Source organism: Octopus sinensis, linkage group LG18 (assembly GCF_006345805.1).
Source record: "Octopus sinensis linkage group LG18, ASM634580v1, whole genome shotgun sequence".
NCBI classification, from domain to species: domain Eukaryota; kingdom Metazoa; phylum Mollusca; class Cephalopoda; order Octopoda; family Octopodidae; genus Octopus; species Octopus sinensis.
This window is the reverse complement of record NC_043014.1, coordinates 39,136,580-39,163,935: the sequence shown is the minus strand read 5'-3', so window position 1 is coordinate 39,163,935 and position 27,356 is coordinate 39,136,580. Positions and strand designations below refer to the sequence as shown.

General features: G+C 38.5%; 1 protein-coding gene across 2 annotated transcripts in view; it reads right to left on the bottom strand.

Annotated features, from left to right (window-relative positions):
• Positions 1-27,356, bottom strand: part of LOC115221504 (meiotically up-regulated gene 185 protein) — an 82,245-nt gene that overhangs the window by 5,666 nt on the left and 49,223 nt on the right. Inside the window, exons 3-7 of one of the 2 annotated variants that reach the window (XR_003882638.2) lie at positions 17,933-18,000; positions 16,222-16,360; positions 3,435-3,538; positions 2,238-2,313; positions 1,026-1,124 (exon numbers count right to left, since the gene is read on the bottom strand). Coding sequence is in view for 1 of the 2 variants with exons in the window: in XM_029791702.2 (XP_029647562.1) it covers positions 2,238-2,313; positions 3,435-3,538; positions 16,222-16,360; positions 17,933-18,000 (387 nt within the window). In the remaining variant the exon portion in view is untranslated. The remainder of the gene's footprint in view (positions 1-1,025; positions 1,125-2,237; positions 2,314-3,434; positions 3,539-16,221; positions 16,361-17,932; positions 18,001-27,356) is intronic. The other variant, XM_029791702.2, reaches the window with a different exon arrangement.

Sequence of the window (27,356 nt, the reverse complement as noted above, 5' to 3'; positions counted from 1 at the left end):
ATAAAGGCTTCTCTTGTTAGTTTGCGTGTTTGTGAGATTAAGATGTTAAGAGTATTAGTATGTATGTAAGGTTAAGACATAATAGACATGTGTGTCACTTAGTGAGGTTAAAGCATGAGAACACATGCATGTATATATGTGAGTATATACATTTGCGTATTTGAGACGTTAAAATACAGAGATATGTGTGTATGTGTTTAATATCAAGATGTCAGAATGTATGTGTGTGTGTGTGATTAAGCTGAGTTACACGTGGAGGTTAACTTTTGAGAGCATGTGTGTGCATTTGTGCATGCACTTAACTTGTATGTGCATTTACCTTCTGTGTGCATTTAACTTGTGTGAGCATTTACTTGTGTGTGCATGTGTGTGCATTTAACTTGTGTGTGCATTTGCGTGCATTTAACTTGTGTGCATTTACTTGTGTGTGCATTTGCGTGCATTTACCTTCTGTGTGCATTTAACTTGTGTGAGCATTTACTTGTGTGTGCATGTGTGTGCATTTGCGTGCATTTAACTTGTGTGTGCATTTGCGTGCATTTAACTTGCGTGCATTTACTTGTGTGTGCATTTGCGTGCATTTAACTTGTGTGCATTTACTTGTGTGCATTTACTTGTGTGTGCATGTTTGTGCATTTAACTTGTGTGTGCACTTGGTTATGATTTGAGGATGTGTAAGGTTATGATGTGAGGATATGTATGTGTATGTGTATGTATGTACATGTATGCATGTGTGTGTGTGTGTGTGTGTATGTGTGCTTGTGTGTGTGTGTGTGTGCATTTGGTTATGATTTGAAGACGTGCGAGCATTGTGTTAGGTTATGATGTGAGGATATATGTATGCATGTGTGTGTGTGTGTGTGTTTGTGTGGGTGCATATGCATTTGGTTATGATTTGAGGCGGTGTGAGGTTATGATGTGTGGATATATATGTGTATGTATGTGCATGTATGCATGTGTGTGTGTGTGTGTGTGTGCATGCGTGTGTGCATGTGTGTATGAGGTTAAGATACTTGACTACTGACAGCACAAAGGTAGTAAGTTCGGATTTAACTACAGCCATCGTACTGTGCCAGGGTAAAGACACTTTCTGACTGGGTAGTAAGTATTAGCAAGGACATCAACTGTAAAATAAGAAAATCTACTTTAACAAATATCAACACCCCAGGCATGCAACCATGGAAGGATGGATGTGTGGTTGTATGCAATCGGAGAAGTATATGATGAGGGAACACGGGAAGGTAGAGCACATCTGTGTTTGGATTAGAAGTTAGTCAAGGCAGAAGGCAGAAATGTCCATGATGTTTGGCAGAGATTGTTGCCGCTGATGGTAATTCTGAATACATCTGTAGGTCAATACCAGCAGGAAAATGTGGCTAAGAAATTGATAGATAGATAGATAGATAGATAGACAGACAAACATCTAGAGTGATCGATCGATAGATAGAGAGATTAATTGACAGATAGATAGATAGACAAACAAACATCTAGAGTGATCGATCGATAGATAGATAAATTGATAGATAGATAGATAGAAAGATAGACAGACAAACATCTAGAGTGATCGATCGATCGATCGATAGATAGATAGATAGATAGATAGATAAACAGACAGACAAACATCTAGAGTGATCTCTCGATAGATAGATTAATTGATAGATAGATAGATAGATAGACAGACAGACATCTAGAGTGATCGATCGATAGATAGAAAGATTAATTGACAGATAGATAGATAGATAGATAGATAGATAGATAGATAGATAGATAGATAGATAGATAGATAGATAGATAGACAAACATCTAGAGTGATCGATCGATCGATAGATAGATAGATAGATAAATAGATAGATAGATAGACAGATAGATAGACAGATAGACAAACACACAGACAGGCAGGCAGGCAGGCAGACAGACAGATAGATTAATTGATCGATAGATAGATAGATAGACAGACAGACAGATAAGTAGACAGACACTCATAGATAAATAGAAAGAGAGAAAGTGAGAGAGAGAGTATATGTATGAATGTGTGCACAAGTAATTGTGTGTGTACATAAATTATTTTTTTTTATAGCTGGAATATATCAATCTTTAAAAAAAAAATTTTAGGGTCTTTGATTTTTTTTCATCTTAAAAGTTTTTGAAACTTTCTTCCTGCTCATGTTTTTACCTGCATAGAGACTAAAGCATAAAAAAAAAAAAAAAAGTAAGAAAGTTGAAATATAACTACTTACCAGTTTCAAAACTTGATGAAGTTGTGTATACAGGTGGGGTCCACTCAGATTTTGAAGGGAAAATAGACCCATCATTCTATAGAAAAACAGAGAAAAGAAAATCATTTCATTTTTCAATAGGTGTTCTTTTCCATAACAGCTGTTGTTAGTGTTGTTGTTAAGCTCAAGGTGAGCCTTGATTGATCCAATTTATGACTGAATGTGTTGTGTCCTTACAGCTTCCATCCTGAGAAGGGTCATCAATAAGGAGGATGGAACTGATGAGGATATAAAACAAGGGTTGGGAAAGTTATAGCTGCCTTCAGGTATTTTCAGACCCATCTGAAGATCACAGATGTTGTTAACAAACACAAAACTGACTCTTTAATATAAATATGAAGGTTCTGCTGTGTGCGTGTGAAACATGGTGAGTCACAAAGTTCTCCATTGAAAAGCTCGAAGCATTTGTGAATAAATGTGTCTGAAACATCTGCCAGGTGAGACAGTGAAACAATGAGACAGACTCACAAACAAAGCCTTGTGAGAACAGACAAACCCGGTAACTTATCGACACCCAAATGAAGATGTGGAAATGTGGTTCGCTGGAGCACACCTTAAATGAAATTTGTTTCCAACATTACAAGGCAAGACCTCCGATGGACACCTCAAGGGAGACACAAGAGCCCAAGCGGGCAGACCAAAATTGCATGAAGAAAGTTCACAGACGCATTGGTGGTAACTGCAATCCATTACTCTTTTACTTGTTTCAGTCATTTGACTGTGGCCATGCTGGAGCACCGCCTTTAGTCGAGCAAGTCGACCCCAGGGCTTATTCTTTGTAAGCCTAGTACTTATTCTATTGGTCTCTTTTGCCAAACCGCTAAGTTACAGGGATGTAAACACATCAGCATTGGTTGTCAGGCGATGTTGGGGGGATAGGACAAATACAGACACACAAGCATATATACACACATACATATATATATATGTATATATATATATATATATATATATATATATATATATATATATATATATATATATATATATATATATATATATATATATACACATACATATATACAACAGGCTTCTTCCAGTTTCCATCTACCAAATCTACTCACAAGGCTTTGGTCGGCCCGAGGCTATTGTAGAAGACACTTGTCCAAGGTGCCAAATGACTGAAACAAGTATATAAATATATTTTGCTGTACTTACCTGACGGAGGCTAAAAGGTGACGACGAATACTTATATTCACTACAGGAGGGCAAGTGAATCTTTTTCATGCTTGCATTTTTAGGGCAGGCACAGGTACTGAATTCTGGAAATTAAAAGAAAGAAATATATAAATCAAAATAAATAAGTGTAAAAGATAAAAAATAAAATGAATAAATATAGGTGCAGGCATGGCTGTGTGGTAAGAAGGTTGCTTCGTAACCACATGGCCCCAGGTTCAGTCCCACTGCAAGTGTCTTCTATTATAACCTGTGGTGCACCTGAGCACTTTGTGGTGCACCTGAGCACTTGTGGTACACCTGAGCACTTTGTGGTGCACCTGAGCACTTGTGGTGCACCTGAGCACTTTGTGGTGCACCTGAGCACTTTGTGGTGCACCTGAGCACTTGTGGTACACCTGAGCACTTTGTGGTGCACCTGAGCACTTGTGGTACACCTGAGCACTTTGTGGTGCACCTGAGCACTTGTGGTGCACCTGAGCACTTTGTGGTGCACCTGAGCACTTGTGGTGCACCTGAGCACTTTGTGGTGCACCTGAGCACTTTGTGGTGCACCTGAGCACTTTGTGGTGCACCTGAGCACTTGTGGTACACCTGAGCACTTTGTGGTGCACCTGAGCACTTGTGGTGCACCTGAGCACTTGAGGTGCACCCGAGGACTGTATACAATAATTTCATTATTATTATTATTATTATTATTATTTTTTTTTTTTAAACCTCAGGCCAACCAAAGCCTATGTAAGTGGATTTGTTAGATGGAAACTGAAAGAAACTAGCTGTGTAGCTACTTTTTGAAAAGTCACCTAAGGCAATGCATCTGCACCAATCATGCATCACAACTGTTTGCACAGCATCTTGCCTGCAAAATACAGGTGCATAATGAGTCAAAATGATTGTAGTGGCTCTGAATAAAGAATCTCATGAATTCCATTTTCTTTCTTTCATAGTTTACACACGCACGCATGCACACACACACACATACATACGTATATATATATAGATATATAAAGTGGCAAAGAAAAGAAATCATTATTATCATTATTATTAAGGTGGTGAGCTGGCAGAATGCTTAGCAGCATTTCATCCATCTTTGTGATCTGAGTTCAAGTTCTGCTGAGGTCGACTTTGCCTTTCATTTCTTTTGAGGTTGATAAATAACAGTGAAATACTGGGGTATATATATATGTATCATCATCATCATTATTTAACATCTGTTGTCAATGCTGACATGGGTTGGACAGTTTGACTGGGACTGGTAAGCTGGAAGGCTGCACCAGTTTTCAGTCTGATTTGGCATGATTTTCTACAGCTGGATGCCCTTTCTAATGCCAACTACTCTGATAGTGTAATGGGTGCTTTTACATGCCAGCAGCATGGGTGCCATTGGCGTGACACCAGTATCTGCCACAACTGTGATTTTGCTTGGCTTGATGGGTCTTCTTCTCAAGCATGACATAATGCCAAGGGTCTTGGTTATTGCCTTTGTGAGGCCAAATGCGTGAAAGGAACTCAGTTACTTTGTCTCTGCGAGGCCCAATGCTCAAAAGGTGATCTTTATGTGCCCCCAGCATGGGTGCCAGTTGAGTGACACCAGCAAGGGCCATGACTACAATTTCGGTTGTCTTGATGGGTTTTCTCAAGTACAGCATATAGCCAAAGGTTTCGGTCACTAGTCATTACCTTTGAGTAATATAAACATGCACTTGTAGATTGAACAATAATTGGGTGAGGGCTTGTGCCCTTGGTGGTTGGGACAATAATAGATCTGTAGGATTCCTTGATTGGCCACAGTTGGAAGATCTTCTATATCAGGAGGACTGTATCATCCAAGTGTTCAATATTTTGTATACTTTTTATATGCCCTTCTCTTCCTTTTGTCCCTTCATCTTTATAAGTAAATCTCCACACAAATTGTAAACTGTCCTTGTAATCTGATTTAAATAAAAGTGGCGAAGAAAAGAAATCATTATTATCATTATTATTAAGGCGGTGAGCTGGCAGAATTGTCAGCACACCGGGCAGAATGCTTAGCAGCATTTCATCCGTCTTTATGATCTGAGTTCAAATTCTACTGAGGTCGACTTTGCTTTTCATCCTTTTGGGGTTGATAGATAAAAGTGAAATACTGGGGTTGATGTAATTGACTAGTCCCCTCCCCCAACATTTCAGGCCTTGTGCCTTTAGTAAAAAGGATTATAATTATTATTATTATTGTTGTTGTTGTTGTTGTTGTTGAATGAAATAGCAGTACACACAATTCAAGTGACACTAGGGTACAAATATACGAAGCCCAATATACCCATCAAGACTACCTATCTAATAACGTTACACCAGGCACATGCATCATAACCATATGTGTGTGACATATGGTGACTTCATATCCAGATAAACAGTCCATGACCTTGAAGGTAGGGCTCAGTTAGAATTATCTTCGAGGGAGGGCATCCAGCTGTAGAAACACTGCCAGATCAGACTGGAGCCTGGTACAGCCTCCTGGCTTCCCAGATCCCGGTCGAACCGTCCAACCCGTGCTAGCATAGAAAACGCACGTTAAACGATGATGATGATGATGATGATGAGACTAGCCCATCCTACTCAAAAAAGTCCCTGAATAAGGTTTAAGGATGAATTATTAAAACCCTGAAGAATCGCTCTCAACATGATGCTCCCTTCCTACTTTTGCTCCTGATTAGAGATGCACATATTGTCAGCCACTAAGGGACTCATCTGGTTAGGGTCAAGCAGCTGACAAGCAAATTTAATGCATTAAGCAGAATATTTGTTCTAGCCCCTTTTTTATACCAAGGCGAAGCATGTACATGTTTAACACTTCCAATCATATTGTTGTGGTGCACCTGAGCACTGTATACAATAATTTCATTATTATTATTATTATTATTATTATTATATAAGATAGGAAGCCAGAAGAACCACAGCCTGGTATTGCACCAGGTCATATTATTATTAAATACAGTTTACTAGATGAATACGTTGCTACTTCAAGATCCTCCAGATGGATAACACAATAATACCCAAGAATAAGGTGCATTCAAATTTCATTCAAGCAAATATCAAGTTAAACACCATTTTGGTGATAAACCAGGTCATCATATACATTATAGTGTGATAGAAGGGAAATAACTCATGACTGCTTTTGTAGGAATTATTTACCTTGGTATAATCGTAAGTTATATTAATTGATATTAAACTGTTGTCATTACAATATTATTAGTGTTTTAGAAGTCAAGCAGAGAAGGGAATAAACTCACTGAGTATACAAGAGTGTACAAGAGCGAAATTAGAATGTTCTATAAGGCATTTGCCATATTCTGAACACCTTACTTCCCTGGGCATGGATACATTGAAACTCCGACGTCTGGCAGACACCCATAAGATTATTAACCATCTTACAAACAATAACTCTGAGCACCTTTTCAAACTCCACCTGTCTAACACCCGTGGACATGTTTACAAAGTCAGAAAACAGCACAGCTCCCATGACTTTCGGAAACATTTTTTCACGCTAAGAGTTGCTGAAGCATGGAACAAACTGCCGGCATCAGTTGTTAGTTGTCGGAGCACTGCATCCTTCAAAACTTCCATGCTTCCTGAGATTCGCCAACACTACACCTGATTTTCTCCCCTCCATACACACACAAGCATGTATCTGACTCATACACTGTTCACTTCCCAGACATTTGTACATTACTGCATATGCTTTATACGCACTTTTGACAAGTTGTAGAGCACCTGAGCACTGTATACAATAATTTCATTATTATTATTATTATTATTATTATTATTATTATTATTATTATGTTTACAATTCCACAGTAGGAGTAAATATTATTGAAAGGTTTTCTTCAGATAGATATACTCAGGATTGGCTGTGTGGTAAGTAGCTTACTTACCAACCACATGGTTCCGAGTTCAGTCCCACTGCGAGGCACCTTGGGCAAGTGTCTTCTGCTATAGCCCCGGGCCGACCAATGCCTTGTGAGTGGATTTGATAGACGGAAACTAAAATATGTATATATACATATATGTATGTGTGTGTTTGTGTCTGTGTTTGTCCCCCTAGCATTGCTTGACAACCGATGCTGGTGTGTTTACGTCCCCGTCACTTAGCGGTTCGGCAAAAGAGACCGATAGAATAAGTACTGGGCTTACAAAGAATAAGTCCCGGGGTCGATTTGCTCGACTAAAGGCGGTGCTCCAGCATGGCCACAGTCAAATGACTGAAACAAGTAAAAGAGTAAAAGAGTAATCTCTCTTTCTATAGCCAGTCTGTTGATGATATATGTTGTCAGAATTTTGGTAAATATTTGCTAAATTGGTGGCATCTGCCAAAATATCCTGAGTGAATATTTAAGTATATAGTTATGGCTTTCAATATTATTCTCATTTCTGCTCTGCATAACTTACAGTTTCTCATAGCATTCATAAATGGTATACTTTGTACTTGGATTTTCCACTTGATAATATACTCACAAGCTATATTCCTTTAACCGCCAAACATAGTTGGATAACACCCGTGTATTCTGTTGGTGTTATTTCTGAAAGAAGTAGGGTGGTTAATGTACCTTTGCTTAAAATTTCCATCTACAATTCCAACGGCCCCAAACAAATATCAAAATATACTTTTTATGGCAGATGCCAACACTTTCACAAATATCTGCCAACATTTTGGCATCCTATATCATCATCAAATTAGATATAAGCTTACTCACAAACTACCTTTTAAACAGGAAAGCCTTTTAGTAAGTACATATTCCATTGGTGGAACAGCAGATTTTACAGAAGATACAACTTCATCCTTGCATAACTGGTTCATACACTTTATAAGAACACCTCCCTATTTCTATAATGCTAATAGCATTTATAAAAATAGTACAACACTAACAAATATCACTTAATGTGAGAATCCCAACAAACTAACCATCAGTTATCTCCCTTGCATCACCATAATACAGATGCTGTCTAGTCATCAAAATGAGATGGTGATATATGTCTAAACTATAGTATTACATACTATATGTCACCTGGTAAAAGTTTGAGCATCAAAATATTCATGCTCGGAACAGTATCAAATATAATTACAAATTAATTATTAGTGACAGAAGCAGTACTAATACCAAAATGTAATCTTTATATCCAACTTAACATGAATGACTTGTCAGAGCATCAAATACTACGTTATTAGCCTTGAGAGATCCTCTTGTATAAGCGTATGGTGCATAAAAGCACACACATAGATCATAGCAGATGAGAATCATCCGCCATGAGTACTGGAATTCTTCTATCCTGTGATTTCAGTCTACCGGACTTCATCAGTGGGAAGCACTGGTCACCATATGCTCTAACAAGGGAGATACAAAGATTACCTTTTAATATAATTACAATACTTTGTATTGGATACAGACCATAGTTACTCTCTCGCTCTTTCTCTCTTCTTATATATATATATATATATATATAGGCGCAGGAGTGGCTGTGTGGTAAGTAGCTTGCTTACCAACCACATGGTTCTGGGTTCAGTCCCACTGCGTGGCACCTTGGGAAAATATCTACTTCTATAGCCTCAAGCTGACCAAAGCCTTGTGAGTGGATTTGGTAGACGGAAACTGAAAGAAGCCCGTCATATATATGTGTGTGTGTGTATGTTTGTGTGTCTGTGTTTGTGCCCCTAGCATTGCTTGACAACCGATGCTGGTGTGTTTATGTCCCTGTAACTTAGCGGTTTGGCAAAAAGCGACCGATAGAATAAGTACTGGGCTTACAAAGAATAAATCCCAGAGTCAATTTGGTCAACTAAAAGCAGTGCTCCAGCATGACCGCAGTCAAATGACTGAAACAAGTAAAAGAGTATATACATAGACACACACACACACACACACATCTACACATTATCCTCATCATTTAACATCTGTTTTTCATGCTGGTATGGTTAGGACAATTTGACAAGATCCAGTGAGCACAAGGTTGCATCATGCTACATATCAGATTTGGCATGGTTTCTGTGGCTTGAAGTCCTTCCTAATGTCAACCACTTTACAACATCTACTGGGTGCTATTTTTCCATGCCACCAGCACTGGTGGAGTTGCCAAGTAACTGCCAAGGCAGGAAAGAAAAAGAAAAAGGGAAAAGAAGGGGAAAGTGGAAGCCCTCTTGATTAAGTGGGGAAGAGAATATTTGAGAGGGTAGGGAGGAGACTGAGGGAAAAGCAGAGGTGTCTTGCTAGGGAGGAGATATACGACCACCCTACATTTATATAAGAGTGGGTGGAACTATCAGGGAAAAAGTTAAGATGGTAGCAATGGGTAGACATCCACAAAAATTATCCACTGAAATTTGTCAACAGTATACTTGATGCCCCCCCTCCTCCGTTTCTTTTTCTTTTTATAGACTTATACACTGTTCACTTCCTGTGCATTATTCTATGTACTATCCATGCAGTTTTAGCTACTTTTTCAGATGAGTTGTACTGCACCTGAGCAGTGTATACAATAAGTTCATTATATATATATAACAAAACCTTCATGAGACAAGAGGGGGAAGTAGTTATAAGAGAGTAAAATAACAGATAGTTGGTTATGAGGGTAGAGGTGAATATAGTGAGTGACAAAAAGGAGTGGGTCTTTTATTTCATACTAGCAGTATCGCCCATTGTTACTCGGGTTTGTTTCGACCCTTTAGAATTGGAAATTTTGAAAAGTAAAAATTTTGCATTATGTAGCTTGTTATTCTCTTTAAGTGAACATTTTTTTGGTTGAAATACACCAAAAAATGGCGATACAGCAGTAAAAAAATCGTAAAAAATTAGGGATTTTCATAGAAAAAAAAGCACCTTTTTGATGTAAATAATTTTTGGTGTTAACATGGTCCAATTTGAATCTTTCCTTCTATGGAAGGAAGAGCAAGCCTTCTTCTATCATACTCTCAATTTTGGTCAACTTGTGCCGCAAGGTCTCGGAGGAGATAGTGTTAGTTGAAGGCTACCAAACCTGCCATACAGACAACTTCAGCTTTATATATATATATAGATATATATATATACAGTCAACACACGCATTGCATGCATCTGGTTTGTACGCATAAATACTCGCGTGAGTGTGTTTGTATGTGTGTGACTGAAACCATTCACACATACATGCATACATCACAACACCTGTCTGTCTGTTTTTGTCAATCACTAAAAAGAAATTTTAAAAATCTGTTATCTCTCTCTCTCTCTCTCGCTCCCTCCCTCCCTTTACACCGTCGTTAGAATGGGACTTAGCTCATGTTTTGTAAATAATAATGGCGTGAAAACTGGAGTTATGGCTCAAAATTATTTACTGCTATTCGCAGGTGCCTTGGGGGAAAATAATTTGACGAAAATACAGCTAGGGTCGTGATGAATGTCCTCCTAAAATTTGAGTAACATGCATGCTAATTTGTGGATGTGTATAAACTACAATCACGTACACATGCACACACATCCTGCTTTATATATATACAGATCTTACGTGCTTCAGTCACTTGACTGAATTCCTTGAAGAATTCTAGTTGAACAAATCAACTCCAGTCCCTTTTTTCTTTTTATAAGTCTGGAATTTATTGCCACACTCTTTTGCTGAACCGTTAAGTTACAGGAATGTAAACACACCGACACTGGTAGTCAAGTGGTGGTGGGGGACAAACACAGACACAAAGACACATGTATACACACATACATACACACACACACGCGCGCACGTGTGTGCACGCGAGGAACTTCTTTCAGTTTCCGTCTACCAAATCCATCTCTCAAGGTTTTGATCAGCCAGAAGCTATAGTAGGTGATACTTGCCCAAGGTGCCATGCAGTGGGACTGAACCTGGAACCATGAGGTTGGGAAGCAAGCTCCTTACCACCTCAGCCACTCCTGTGCCTATGGAGAAATATCAGTATGGACAGGGGGTAAGAAGAGAGAGATAGGTGTGGCTCAACACACACACACAGTGTATGGTCAGGAAAGAATTAAGGGCAATAAAGAATCTGTTGAGGGAAATTGACCCTTTCGTTAACAACCCGGCTGAAACTGGCTCTAGCTTTTTAGCATAAATGTCTTATAATAATAATAATAATAATAATATAATAATAATAATAATAATAATAATAATGAAATTATTGTATGCAGTGCTCAGGTGCACCACAACTTGTCAAAAGTGCATATAAAGTATATGCAGTGATGTACAAATGTCTGGTAAGTGAACAGTGTATGAGTCAGATACATGCTTGCGTGTGTATGGAGTGGAGAAAAATCAGGTGTAGTGTTGGCGAATCTCAGGAAGCATGGAAGTTTTGAAGGATACAGTGCTCCGACAACTAACAACTGATGCGGCAGTTTGTTCCATACTTCAGCAACTCTTAGCGTGAAAAATTGTTTCCGAAAGTCATGGGAGCTGTGTTGTTTTCTGACTTTGTAAACATGTCCATGGATGTTAGACAGGTGGAATTTGAAAAGGTGCTCAGAGTTATTGTTTGTAAGATGGTTAATAATTTTATGGGTGTCTGCCAAGTCAGCTTGTTTTCATAAGTTCTGAATTAAAATCTTCCACCAAATCTTAGTTAAAATTTATGTTACTAACACTAGCTTAATGATAACAAAGTTAATTTACTAAATTCTTTGTTATATTTAAAATAATTGAAAGAAACACAGAGCATCTCAAAATAAATACAGTAATGAAGGGTTAAAGCTGTTAGATTTATCAGATTCCTCATTTACCCAGAAATTCTGTTCCCTTGTTTTGTTTCTGTTGGTGTCACTTAACAGGTTAGAAAAGGAACCTGTTTTATTTTTGTTTTATTATTTCCTCGTTTTAGAAATAGGTTAGGGTATGTTTCAGGTATTGTATTTCATTGAAAGCGGTATTTTCTTCTTTGTCTTTGAATGTGTAATCTTACATTGTCTCTTCACATTCTCTTTTTCTCTATATCAATCTCTCTCTCTCTCTTGTTGCCTCTCTGACTATTTCTTATTGTCTCTCTCCCTATCTGCCTGTCTCTCTCTCTCTCTCTCTCTCTCTCTTGCATTCTTCTCTATCACTCTCGTGTTAATCTGGTTCCTCTTACTTGCTAATCTCTCTGGTTCCTCTCTCTGCCTCCCTTGCACCCCTCTCTCCCTCTTGCCCCTATCTCTCTTTTTTGCTCTTCTCTCTCTCTCTCTTTCTCTCTTGCTTCTATCTTTCTTTTTGCACTTTTCTCCCTCTCTTGCTCCTCTCTCTTTCTTTGTCCCCCCTTCCCTCCACCTCACTTAATCTAAAATGCAACCAAATTCCAATAAATATGAATAAATAAATAAATAAACAGAATGTGTGGTGGCGATGGTGGTGGTGGTGGGGGTCATGACTGATCATTCCAACCACCATAACCAGCACATAACACACACACACACACACACACACACACACACATAACCATACACGCACATATACACATATTAATTACATACACCCAAGCACAAACATTTTACATGCAGGTGTACATACAATACACTACATACAACATATACACAACACACAACACACACACACACACACACACACACACACACACACACACAAGATACACACACTCTCAAGATCTCTGCCAAATACCTTCCCTCTTAACCATTAATTCAGCACTTAAACCTGTTATGTTTGAAATGGGAATAGTATTTGACTTTTAGTATAAACTTCAAGAAAGGTGTCAGTATGGCCTTGTGATTCTAAACATACAATTTCAGAACATTATATATGGAGTTTCAATCCGAGTTCCTTGCTGAAAATCTCTCATTTCAATCCCTAGTATTTTATCTCATCAGCAGCAGTTTTATAACATGTCTGGTGTCCCAGCACAATCATCAGACACTATCCACACTTCATAGTTTCCTGTACATACAGTTGTTGTCTATCCCAAAACTGGCCCAATAGTTAGGGCAGCGGATTCGCGGTTGGAGGATTGTGGTTTCGATTCCCAGACCGGGCGTTGTGTGTGTTTATTGAGCGAAAACACCTAAAGCTCCACGAGGCTCCGACAGGGCGTGGTGGCGACCCCTGTTGTACTCTTTCGCCCCAACTTTCTCTCACTCTTTCCTTCCTGTTTCTTGTCCCCAACTTCCTACGCAACAGCTGAGCCTGGATGCGTATTCATCCATCCGTCGATGCTCTCGGTGTTGGGGGTTGACCTGTTTTCTCTTCTGTGGGTCTTACGAATAGCAAAGGACCACGTTTCGCAGCAGCAGCAGCAGCCACCACCACCATCACCACCGCCACTGCCATCACCACCACCATCATCATTTAATCCCCATTTTCCATGGGTTGGTTGTTCAACAGGAGCTGGCAACTAAGAAGACTGAACTAAGCTCTGCTGTCTGCTTTGAAATGGTTTCTACGGCCGTGTCCCCTTTCTAACACCAACCTCTTTACAGAGTGTACTGAGTGCTTTTTATGCGGCACCTGCACATACACACACATATACACATTTCAGTTGAGTGGGTGAGTAGTATTGAGGAAGGTGACTTAATGCCAGATGAAAGGTTAGAGTATAAGAAAAAGGACAGAAATAAGTTTAGAATTTTTTTCAAGAAAAAAAAAACAAAGACAAATATTCTTGAGTGATTAAAAAGTTTGTTATGCAATCACATAAACAAACTGTAGTAGAAGACAATGTATTATGCAGTAATTTCTGGTTTGATCCTCCAGTTTTGGGATAGACAACAACTGTATGTACAGGAAACTATGAAGTGTGGATAGTGTCTGATGATTGTGCTGGGACACCAGACATGTTATAAAACAAAGTTTGGTATGTTCTCAGCGTATGAAACTAATAGTAGCACATAAAAACATATATAGTGTGTCTCTTAAATTATATATATATGTCTTCAGAAGCTTGCTTTGCAACTCTGTGGTTTCAGGTTCAGTCCCATTGCAGCAGCATCTTGGAGAAGTCTTCTAATGCAGTGTTGGGGCAATCAATGTCTTGTGAGTGAATTTGGTAGGTGGAACTTTTGGCTAATTGAAATTTCAGAGGTTCTCTCCCTTGAGCTACCTGAAAATAATTTTCGTCAACACTAATGACTGATTTTCTTAACTCATTCAGATTACAATTCCAATTAATTTAAAAAATTATTTTCAGTCCACTACCTTAGTAACCAATATTTAAAGAATATGTTCTTCATACAGAAGGCACCTTCTCAAAATTTTCCAGTGTCAATTGTAAAATAATCTATCTTGCTTGTTATAAGTGACTGATGAATTATCTTGTGGAGTTACCACAGTTCAGTTAAAATGGCAGAAAAAGATTATAGTACATACTTTGTGGAGAGGGTGTAGCCAGCACTTTATAATGTAACTGGTGATGCTTGGCAAATGGTTTGATTTCTGTCGGTGAACTAATACCAGAAATTATATATTCTGACCTTTAACAGTTACGACAACATTTCTCGCAATAAACTTTTACTGCCGCCCAACTGCCTTACTACTACTACTACTACTACTACTACTACTACTACTACTACTACTGGTGGTGGTGGTGGTGGTGGTGGTGGTGATGATGATGATGGTAATGATAACGATGACGACGACGACGACGATGATGATGATGATGATGATCCCTTCTTTTATAGGCATAAGGCCTGAAATTTTTGTGGGTAGGGGTTAAGTTGCTCAACTGGTACTTATTTTATCAACCTTGAAAAGGTGAAACTTCAGCAGAATTTGATCTTTTGATCTCAGAAACATAAAGTCACAAGAAATACTGCTGGGCATCTTGTCTGGTATGCTGATAATTCTATAAGCTCACTACCTTCTGTGGCATTCTAATCACATATCTGTAATATCAGAGCTGTGATCTCTCAATGTGGAGAAATAGTGGCTTGACCCGGAGTGTTTCCAGGATCTCTGAGCTACACATCCTGTTGATTAAAGTTACTGCAGAGACCCTTTGGTGGAACCCTTTTTGGCTACTTTTACCAAAGATTGTACTCTTTTGCTCATTATGCATCATTCATGATTATAGGTTACAATAAACATGCGTCATGTCCTGTTGCATCTGGGGAGAGTCATTTTCTTTTTGTGCCTTATAATGTAACACACTCACCGGTAAAATTTCCACTTATTTCTTATTTTTATTTTCCTAAACTTTTCGTTGCGTCTTGCAACCTTTTCAATAGTCTTGACAAAAAGAAAAGGACTCTCCCCAGACACAACAGAATATGCTTCAACACATGAACTCATATAAAGAATCTTGCAAACCAAATCCAAAAACGAAACGTGTCAGTTCCACATAAAAAGCACTTGTGCCGGTGTTACATAAAAGAGCACCAATGTTGGTGCAATGTAAAAAGCACCCATACCAGTGCCATGTATAATGCACACATGCAAGTTCCATGTATACAGCTCCTTTGCCTGTGCCACATATAGAGCACTTGAGCTGGTGTCACATAAGAAATGCTCAGTGCACTCTGGTTGGCATTAGGAAGGGCATCCAGCCATAGAAACCAAGCCAAAACAGACAACTTGAAACTGGTGCAGCTCTCGGGCTGGCCAGCTCTGGTCAAGCTCTCTAATCCATGTCACCATGGAAACAAATGATGATGATGATTTACATATGTATGTATGCATGTAAAATTCTCAGGGATTTGACCTTAGAACATAAATGGATGAAACCAAGTACCACAAGGTATTTTATCCAACCTTGCATATTTTGATTTATAAGGGGCACAGGGATTAACAACAACAAATACAACACATAAAAGAAACTTACCTGATTCATTTGAAGAAGATTTGAAAAAGAGGTTAGTTTTTCTATCTTCAGTATAAGGTTCAGCTGTGAAGGCTTTTCTAAAGGGATCAGAGGACTTCCTGTGAGATCTGGTTTTCATACATCTCCGTTCGTGAATTCTCTGTAAGATGCACAAGACATTTATTTTTTTATTATCTTGAGATAAATATAAACAGAAACCAGAACTGGATTTAGACTCGGTGAAGTTCTAAGATAATTAAAGCTTTGAGTGGGCGTTTGGGCTTGATTAAAATATTACATTGTCTGTCTGTATCTCTCTCTGTATATATATATATATATAATGATAATTTGATGGAATATTATTCCTAACTTACAGGGAAAAATTCAATTTAGAAATACTAAATCAAATTTCACAAAATACAATATATATATAAAAATTAGAAAAAAAACACCTTTTATCAATTCAAAATGAACAATTAAATTACATATTTATTAAATTACATAATTATTTTGCAATTTACTTAATCATCGGTATATTATTGTTATTTTATTTTTTATATTTCTATTATATGTAATTTTCTAGATGGTGTAATTTAATTTCTTTGTAAGCCTAGTACTTATTCTATCAATTTGAATTGATAAAAGGTGATTTTTTTCTAATTTATATATATATATACACGGTTGGTAAAACATCACATGACAGTAAATCAAATCCATGATTTATTTATGTTTAACAATTGAATGAATTTAATAAAAGCATCTAAATATGAAACATCATGAAAATTGTTCAAACTGAAGACCTTCTTGAATGACACATTTAAACATAGGCGCAGGAGTGGCTGTGTGGTAAGTAGCTTGCTTACCAACCACATGGTTCCGGGTTCAGTCCCATTGAATGGCATCTTGGGCAAGTGTCTTCTACTATAGCCTCGGGCCGACCAAAGCCTTGTGAGTGGATTTGGTAGACAGAAACTGAAATATATATATATGTATATGTATAATATATGTATATATGTATATGTATATATGTATGTGTGTGTGTGCATTTGTGTGTCTGTGTTTGTCCCTCCCCACCAACATCGCTTGACAACCGATGCTGGTGTGCTTACGTCCTCGTAACTTAGTGGTTCAGCAAAACAGACTGATAGAATAAGTACTAGGCTTACAAAGAGTAAGCCCTGGGGTCGATTTGCTCGACTAAAGGCGGTGCTCCAGCATGGCTGCAGTCAGATGACTGAAACAAGTAAAAGAGTAGAGAGAGCCATGGCTGTGTAGTTGTGTAGAGATGGCTGTATGGTTTGGAACCACCTGGCTTCAGGTTCAGTCCCACTGTGCAATACCCTTGGCAAATGTCTCCTGCTATAGTCCTGGGCTGACCAATCCTTGTGAGTGAATTTAGTAGGCAAAAAACTGTGTGGAAGCCTGTTATATATATGTGTGTGTGTGTGTGTGTGTGTGTGTGTATATGTAGGTGTAGGAGGAGTGTATGTAGGTGTTTGTGTTTGTTGTCTGTCACTGCTTGACAGCTGGTGTTGGTTTGTTTACATCCCTGTAATTTAGCAGTTCAGCAAAAGAGACTGATAGAATAAGTACCAGACTTTAAAGATAAGTACGAGTGTCAATTCATTTGATTAAATCTTTCAAGGTGGAACCCCAGCATGGGCCATGGTCCAATAACTGAAATAAGTAAAATGGTGATTATGATGACAAGGAGGCTGATAGATGTACTCACCATTTCCTCAAGGTTAAAACCCAGCCCGCAAAATGCACATGAAAACAGTTCTGACCTTTGGGGTGGAGCTGAAACAATGGAGAAATGGAAAACAGAGAAATTTAAGTAACGTGAGAAAGAAAAAATATATAGAATAATAGAAATAATGATAATAATAATTCGTTCGTTTATTGGCCACAAGGGCTAACAAAAATCAATTAAAACATAAAGGGACAATATACGGGATGAAAATTACAAAGGGTTTTGTCTGTTTGAAAAAGTCCGTGTACAAAAGCAGGATAACAACGAAATATAAGTAACAATTAAAACTCCCAATAGGGGGAGGTACTTCAAAAGGTTACTCATGGAAAACCCCATAAAAGCCACGGGAGCCTGGTCAAAAGGGGGGTAGAGAGCCCCTTTCTCCTTTTATATTTCCTTTTAATTTTCACAGGTGTATCCTCAGAATTGGTCCGTTCATACTGGCCATTCTTGCGACATTCACCCACCTTTCATTGAATTTGCTACCAGACATCACTTCCCTCTCTACTTTCATCTTCCTTTTCAAGTGAAACTTGAAAAAGTTGATGAGACCTTGGCCAAAAAGGAAAGTAGAGCACTCAGAGAGCAAAAACCTCCGCTAAGGCAACACCAACATCCTCTCAACAATTAGCTAGAGATGATTTTTAAAATGCGAATATCTGAAATAAACTCGACTGCTCTCAAAAATTAAGTAGAAAAACAGGAAAAATAATCCAGAATCTTTGTCCAGTGCCAGGTCAATCCCAATGGTAGTCATGGAATGTGAAAGTTGTAGTAGAAAATTTAGTAACACTAATAAATAGTTTATCTTTATCTAATACAAGCCTAAATTAAATGCACCAATTCAAAATGTAGTTACAGCCTAAAGGGAGTTAACTGAGAAAAACTTAAAATAATAATAATAAAATGTAAGAAGACTTTCAAATGATCATTCACTGTATAAGGAACTAGCTATATATCAATATTTATAATTTCTGTTTATTTAAGTACAAAAGGTAAGAACTTATTAGTCTGACTTGGTTACTGACAGCTCATAATACAAGTAGTGGTTCTTGTTTGAGATGCCGATCTATTGGAGGAACTAATTAAATCCATTATGTGAATGCTAATAAAAGTACAAAATGCAAAAAAAAATTGTTATGAGCTCTGATAATAATAATAATAATAGTAATAATAATAATAATAATAATAATGAAATAATTGTATACAGTGTTCAGGTGCACCACAACTTGTCAAAAGTGCATATAAAGCATATGCAGTAATGTACAAATATCTTGGAAGTGAACAGTGTATGAGTCAGATACATGCTTGCATGTGTATGGAGGGGAGAAAATCAGGTGTAGTGTTGGCAATTTGGGGAGACTGCCAGGAAAGAATGCCGTAATGCTGAACAGGAATACGAAATGCACAAATCAGAGATCAACAGGACAAAGCGCAATAGATTATCCAACCATCTCAAGCAGGTGACAAAAAAAGCAGTGCTTGAATTTGAACAGTGCATAGCAACCAACCTTGATAGCAAAGTGTTCTGGAAGTATGTACATTCAAAGCAGAGACCTCACTCTCCAGTTGGTCCCCTTCGCAATTCCCACACAGGGCAGATTACTGACAATCCCAAAGAATGTGCAGAAATCATTGCTGGATGCTATGCAGGCATCTTTACTGTCGAAGATCAAAATGTTCCATCTCCATCACCTCTGACACCCGACTCTATAACTACTAAAAGTTAATCTAAGATCGTAATCATGTAAAGTAAACAATTGCAGCATGGAAGGTGTTTGTAAGCCATTTAAGAAACACACAAAAGCCATTCGATTCACTTCGACATTTAAGTTTAATTTGCTGCATCACGGATTTTTGTCAGTGAACACGTCGCGATCTTAAAGCGACGAAAATATTTTGACAAATTAAATTTAAATGTTGAAGTGAATCGAACAGCTTTTGTGTGTTTCTTTAAATGGCTTATAAACACCTTCCACGCTGCAATTGTTTTCGTTTCAGCACACGATCTCAGATCAAATCACTTGCTATGCGAGTACATCTCCATAATTCCATGTAAAGTAAAGTAAATATAAATAATCCAGAATCCTTGTCCGGTACCAGATCGATCCCAAAATCTAATCAGTTGGTGCTAGTCACCAGACCAAACATTCCTGAAAGTTTCATCCTGAATCCATCCCGCAGTTCTTGAGATATTTTGTCCATGGACAAACCAACCAACAAACAAACAAACATGACTGAAAACAATACCTCTACCTTCACTAAGGCGGGGCTAATAATATTAAAACAATAAAAATCTGAAAACAAGAGAACGCCAAAAATGTAGTGAGTATAAAATGCGTGTACATTCTAACACAATGTATTAGTTATACACTTATAGTTTCACACACACACATACACACATGTGCTCACACACACACACAATTATGTTTTAAGTATATTGCAATGCAAATATAATTCCCTAAATTATTCATAATGTGAGATGTTTCTGGAATTATGGCTGGGTATGTATGACATGAAGACGATCTGGCTGCTAAAGTGAAAAGCAATCTCAAGAAGGGGAGAAATGGCAGCAGTTTGGAGAACTGTTCTCCTCCTTATAGCAACAGGTCAATGAACGACCCCTGGTGATTTTCTTGAGAAGCACTCACCACTGTGATTGCTTTTAGGTGGCTGGTGGGGAAGGGTTCTCAGGGGAGGGTTCTCAGCAGGTGGTGTATAGGTTGAATTTGCATCCACCCTTTTACATCATCAGCCAGCTGCCAATAAAGCCTCCCATGGTGATGCTGTACTCATCATCATCATCATCATTTAGTATCCATTTTCAGTGCTGTCATGGGTTAGACAGTTTGACTTGAACTGGTAAATCAGAGAGCAGCACCAGGCTCCAGTCTTGTTTTGGCTTGGTTTCTATAGCTGGATGCCCTTCCTAATACCTATTTCTTTATTACCCACAAGGGGCTAAACATAGAGGGGACAATCAAGGACAGACATAAATAGTAAGTCAATTACATCGACCCCAGTGCATAACTGGTACTTAATTTATCGACCCCGAAAGGATGAAAGGCAAAGTTGACCTCAGCAGAATTTGAACCCTTCCTAACACCAACTGCTCCTCAGGGTGTACTGGATGTCTTTTACACATCACTGGCACAGATGCCCTTAATGTGTCACCAGCACAGGTACCTCTAAACATGTCAGTGACACAGGAGCCTTTACATGTCACCAGTACGAGTGCCTTTTATGTGTCACTGGCATCGGTGCCTTGTATATTTCTGACTTGATTTCTTAACATGAATTTTATCCTTATGATCTGGTGTTTGTTTTGCTAACTGTTTCCTTCATCTTGGATGTGTTGCTAACACAATGTCTTGACCAGTTTAGAGAGTGTTCTTTTCTACTCTAGACACAAGGCCTGAAATTTTTTTTGGGGGGGGGAGGGAGCCTGTTGATTAGATTGATTCAAGTACGCAACTGGTACTTAATTTATCAACCCCGAAAAAATGAAAGGCAAAGTTGACCTCAGCAGAATTTGAACTCAGAACGTAGAGACAGATGAAATACCGCTAAGCATTTTGCCTGGTGTGCTAACATTTCTGCCAGCTCACCGCCTTCAGTTCAGAGTGTTTTACCTGAAGATGACTGGAGAGCAAACCAATTGAAATGTTGTATCAGTAGCAACTCTCAAAATTGGAAATATAGTTCAGGGTGATAAAAAAATATTTTGGGTAAGTGTCTTCGGCTATAGTGCTGGGGGTTGACTAAAGCCTTGTGAGTAGATTTGGTAGATGGAAACAGAAAGAAGCCTGTTGAATGAATGTATGCATGCAAATGTATGCATTAATGATTTTTCTTTGAGTTTTATTTTAGGTTCTTCTTAAGAGAGTTTGTGGAGGTGCAATGGCCTAGTGGTTAGGGCAGTGGACTTGTGGTCGGAGGATTGTGGTTTCGATTCCCAGACCAGGCGTTGTGTGTGTTTATTGAGCAAAAACACCTAAAGCCCACGAGATTCTGAAAGGGGGTGGTGGTGACCCCTGTTGTACTCTTTCGCCCCAACTTTCTCTCACTCTTTCTTCCTGTTTCTTGAGTAATGGTGCGATGGACTGGCGTCCCGTCCAGCTGGAGGGAACACATATACCATAGAAACCGGGAAACCGGGCCCATGAGCCTGGCTAGGCTTGAAAAGGGCGCATAAATAAAAATAATTAAGAGAGTTCAAGCTGGTTGCTAACAAAGCAACAAGACATTATTGTGTCAAGAGAATTCCTAGAGTTTTAAATATGATGTTCAGTTGGTGTGTTGGTTGAACTGCCAATGCATACATCCAAGTGTGTGCATCTATTCACCTAAAAAAATCTCAAATGGAGAATCTTTGGAATATCTTACAAATTTTCACTGTACCACTAATAGATTGGAATTGGAGAATCTGCATCAGTTTTTCTTTTTTTGCTCTTTCTTCACAAAACGTAGTGTTTCTAGGTTTTGGTGTAAATATATAGGTACATAGCCTAATGTACTTATAATGATAGGTTTAAATAAGAATTTGCATGCATGTGTGTGTGTGTGTGTGTTTATGTTTGTGTGTGTGTGTGTGTGTGTGTTTCTGTGTGTGTTTGTGTGTGTGTGTGTTTGCATGTGTATGTTTGTGTGTGTACTTGTGTGTGTTTGCATGTGTGTTTGTGTGTGGTGTGTGTGTGTGTGTGGTGTGTGTGTGTGTGTGTGGTGTGTGTTTGTGTGTGTGTGTTTGGTGTGTGTGTGTGTGTGTGTGGTGTGTGTGTGTGTTTGTGTATGTTTGTGTGTGTGTGTTTGCATGTGTATGTTTGTGTGTGTACTTGTGTGTGTTTGCATGTGTATGTTTGTGTGTGTGTGTGTGTGTGTTGTGTGTGTGTGTTTTTGCGTGTGCGTGTGTTTGCGTGACTGTGTGTTGTGTGTATGTGTGAGTGTGTTGTGTGTGTGTGTGTGTTTGTGTGTGTGTGTGTGTTTGCATGTGTAGGTTTGTGTGTGTACTTGTGTGTGTTTGCATGTGTATGTTTGTGTGTGTGTGTGTGTGTTGTGTTTGTTGTGTGTGTGTGTTGCGTGTGCGTGTGTTTGCGTGACTGTGTGTTTGTGTGTATGTGTGAGTGTGTGTGTGTGTGTTGTGTTTGTGTGTGTGTGTTTGTGTATGTTTGTGTGTGTGTGTTTGTGTGTATGTTTGTGTGTGTGTGTGTGTGTGTGTGTGCTTGTACATGTTTCTGCTTCTTCATCTTGGTATTGCATGATAGTTGTAAACAAGTATCACTGTCTTACAAGCAGTGTCCTTTGTTTCCAATCTTTCATGAAAACACACGATGATCGTAAATAAGCTTCACTGTCACACACAAGTCCAATGGTACTATATTCGGCTACAACAACAAGTGTTCCATGTAATACAGTCAATAGATCAAGCCAGCTCATGAAATTAATGTGCAAGTGGCTGAGCACTCCACAGATACACATGCCCTTAAAAATAATAATAATGAAATTATTGTATACAGTGCTTGGGTGCACCACAACTTGTCAAAAGTGCATATAAAGCATATGCAGTAATGTACAAATGTCTGGGGAGTGAACAGTGTATGAGTCAGATATATGCTTGTGTGTGTATGGAAGGGAGAAAATCAGGTGTAGTGTTGGCGAATCTCAGGAAGCATGGAGGTTTTGAAGGATGCAGTGCTCCGACAACTAACAACTGATGCCGGCAGTTTGTTCCATACTTCAGCAACTCTTAGCGTGAAAAAATGTTTCCTAAAGTCATGGGAGCTGTGCTGTTTTCTGACTTTGTAAATATGTCCACAGGTGTTAGACGGGTGGAGTTTGAAAAGGTGCTCAGAGTTATTGCTTGTACGATGGTTGATAATTTTATGGGCAAGGAAGCATGGAAGTTTTGAAGGATGCAGTGCTCCGACAACTAACAACTGATGCCGGCAGTTTGTTCCATACTTCAGCAACTCTTAGCGTGAAAAAATGTTTCCTAAAGTCATGGGAGCTGTGCTGTTTTCTGACTTTGTAAATATGTCCACGGGTGTTAGATGGGTGGAGTTTGAAAAGGTGCTCAGAGTTATTGTTTGTAAGATGGTTAATAATTTTATGGGTGTCTGCGAAGTCAGCTGCCAGACGTCAGAGTTTCAATGTATCTATGCCCAGAGAAGTAAGGCTTCAGAATGACCTTATGAACATGAGCTGAATACTTTAACCACAAAGCCACATGTCTTCATACCAATGATGTTGTTCATTTCCAGTCTGCTTAAAAAAAAAAAAAACATTTCCGGCCATGGGGAAATATTACCTTATCTGAAAACAGGTGGGGTTTGGCAACAGGAAGGGCAGACATTAAAACAACGATGATGATATTTGATATATCACTTTAGAAATCCTTTCTTTCTTTCTTTACTTGTTTCAGTCATTTGACTGCGGCCATGCTGGAGCACTACCTTTAGTTGAGCAAATCGACCCCAGGACTTATTCTTTGTAAGCCTAGTACTTATTCTATCAGTCTCTTATGCCGAACCGCTAAGTTACGGGGATGTAAACACACCCAGCATCGGTTGTCAGGCGATGTTGGGGGGAGGAGACAAACATTGATGCACAAACATATACACACACATACATATATATACATATATACGACGGGCTTCTTTCAGTTTCCGTCTACTAAATCCACTCACAAGGCTTTGGTTGGCCCGAGGCTATAGTAGAAGACACTTGCCCAAGGTGCCACGCAGTGGGAATGAACCCGGAACCATGTGGTTGGTAAGCAAGCTACTTACCACACAGCCACTCCTGGAGAAATTTACTGCAAAATCAACCCATAAAAGAGAGGGATGAAACTGTATATATTGCATAGAATGTTCATCAGTTGTAAGCAGGGCCTCCAACAAAAATTCTGTAAGGTGAAATGAGGTTGTCTTTAGGCTCTAACTGGGGAGATATCTGGGGGCCTCCAAATCATGTCAGAAACTTACATGGCCTATTCTTAGTCCTTCAGGTTCCAAACTAATACACTGGCTGATGTCAACCTCATAGGTCCTGCTTGTAACATTCATAAAAGTTAGGGTGCATATTTCTGAAAACTAGGGGAATTGAGACATTAAGAATTAGGGATAATGTTTAAATTTGGTAAATAAAGTCCAGCAATTTCGTATGAATAGGTACAGGCATGGCTGCATGTTTAAGGAGCCTGCAGCCATATTGTTTTGGGATAAGTGTCTATTACTACAGTCCTGGGCTGATCAATGCCTAGTGAGTGAATTTGAAAGAGGCAAACTGTGGAAGATGTGTGCGTGCGTGTGTGTGTGTGTGTGTGTGTGTACGTATCTGTGTGTGTCTTTGTGTCTGCGTTTCCCTTGTCCAATAAACAAAATTCACTTAAACTGACTGCAGCCTATACTAAAGAAATATATTTTAATAGATCAAGCCTTGCTTAATCTGAACACTGAACCGTGTTATAGTAAATTAAAAACATTAAAAATTTTGATATCCCACGTGTAAAGTAGCTTTCATAATTCGTATAGTAGAAAATGTGTAAACGAGAAAAGGGAGTTACCTCCCTTACTATGTATTAATTTTGTCATTGCCTGTAAAGTCTCTCTATCTTTCTCTCTCACTCACACGCACACGCACAGTCTACTGCATTTATTTGTTTGTATATAATACGAGGAATTTAATACAAAATACTACGGCTAAAATTGGGGTTGAATTAGCATTATTCGAATCTTTTCGGTTTGAACGGCAGTTTTTTCTAGCGATGTCATATGAAATTGTCACCCATAATTATGACCCTAGTATCGATCTATTGCTTTTCAATCTGTTTTAGGGTTAGGGTTAGGGGTGGGGTAAGGGTATCTTTTTTCCTTCAGAAATGTAAATAAACTCAATCTGTTTCTTAAACGGGAGACATATTCATACGGCACAGAATGTTTTCACCTCAATAGACGTCATTGATTGGTTGAAATTGCAGAAATTGAAGAAAAAAAAAACAAATATCTTACAAACCATAGAATTTTCTCAATAAAACCAAGAGAAAAAGATGTTTTATAAACACATTCTACCAGTATACGAAGTTTAAAAGTGTTTAGTTACGTGGAAATTACTTTTAAAAACTGCCGGTCAAACCGAAAAGATCCCATTATTCTTGAGTAAAAAAAAAAAAAGTATTTTGTTGATTTCTGGGTACAAAAAGAAAATATTTTTTAGTTCCATTGTATTTATTTGCATTCTCAAATAAACTACATAACTCGCAATGTCAAGATGCAGTAGCTAAATGGTTAATGTAACAGACTACTGACCCAAATATCCTGCGTTTGAAATCTGTCTGCTATAGACATTAAGATATTCGAATACATAAACTATATTATATTAGTATAGGACTCCTGCCAGTATATCTTAATTTAGATAAAATAGAGGCACCATTCTGAGTGTGTTGGTTATCTTCTGTCATTCTTATCATCAAACATCGTCGTCGTTGTCATCGTCGTCGTCGTCATCGTCGTCGTCGTCATCGTCGTCGTCGTCGTCGTCATCGTCGTCGTCATCATCATCACCATCATCACTATCACCACCACCACCACCACCACCACCAAACCATTACCACCACCACCACCACCATCATCATCACCATCATCACTATCACCACCACCACCAAACCATTACCCCCACCACCATCATAATCATCATCACCATCATCACTATCACCACCACCACCACCAAACCATTACCACCACCACCACCACCACCACCACCACCAACGCCACCATCATCATCATCATCATCATCATCATTTTAATGTCTACTCGAGTTGGAATTTGTTGAGATGGATTTTCTAAAGCTTGATACTCTTCCTGTCACAAACCCCTTCACCTGCTTTCCAAGTAAAAAGTAATATTTCTGCAGGGTCAGATAGGTTTTCATAGAAAATTATGTTTGTATATCTACACGTTGGTTCATACACACACACACACACACACACACACACAGAGGACTGTACATAGTTTGATCAAGTGTTAAAGAGACTGCTTTACTCTATCTACATCAGTGGTTTTCAAACAGGGTCCATATGGCTGCCGGTGGTCTATATAAGATTTTGTTGCTAAAATTTATGTGCAATAAATTACAAATACTTCTACAATACATAAAATATTCTAACAGTATTTTTTATACAATTGCGAGTAATATTTAATTATAAAAATATGGTAATAGGATTTTTTAAAAATATTGAATACCTATGAGGGTTCATCTGAATAAAATAGGAATCAAAGGGGTCCAAAGGTAAAAAGTGGTTGAGTAACATTGATCAAGATAGAGAATGGTTGCTCATTCACTATACTGATACCACAATGAAATACTCTGAGTACAGTCTGTGATGTGATTGGTGACAGGAAAGACATCA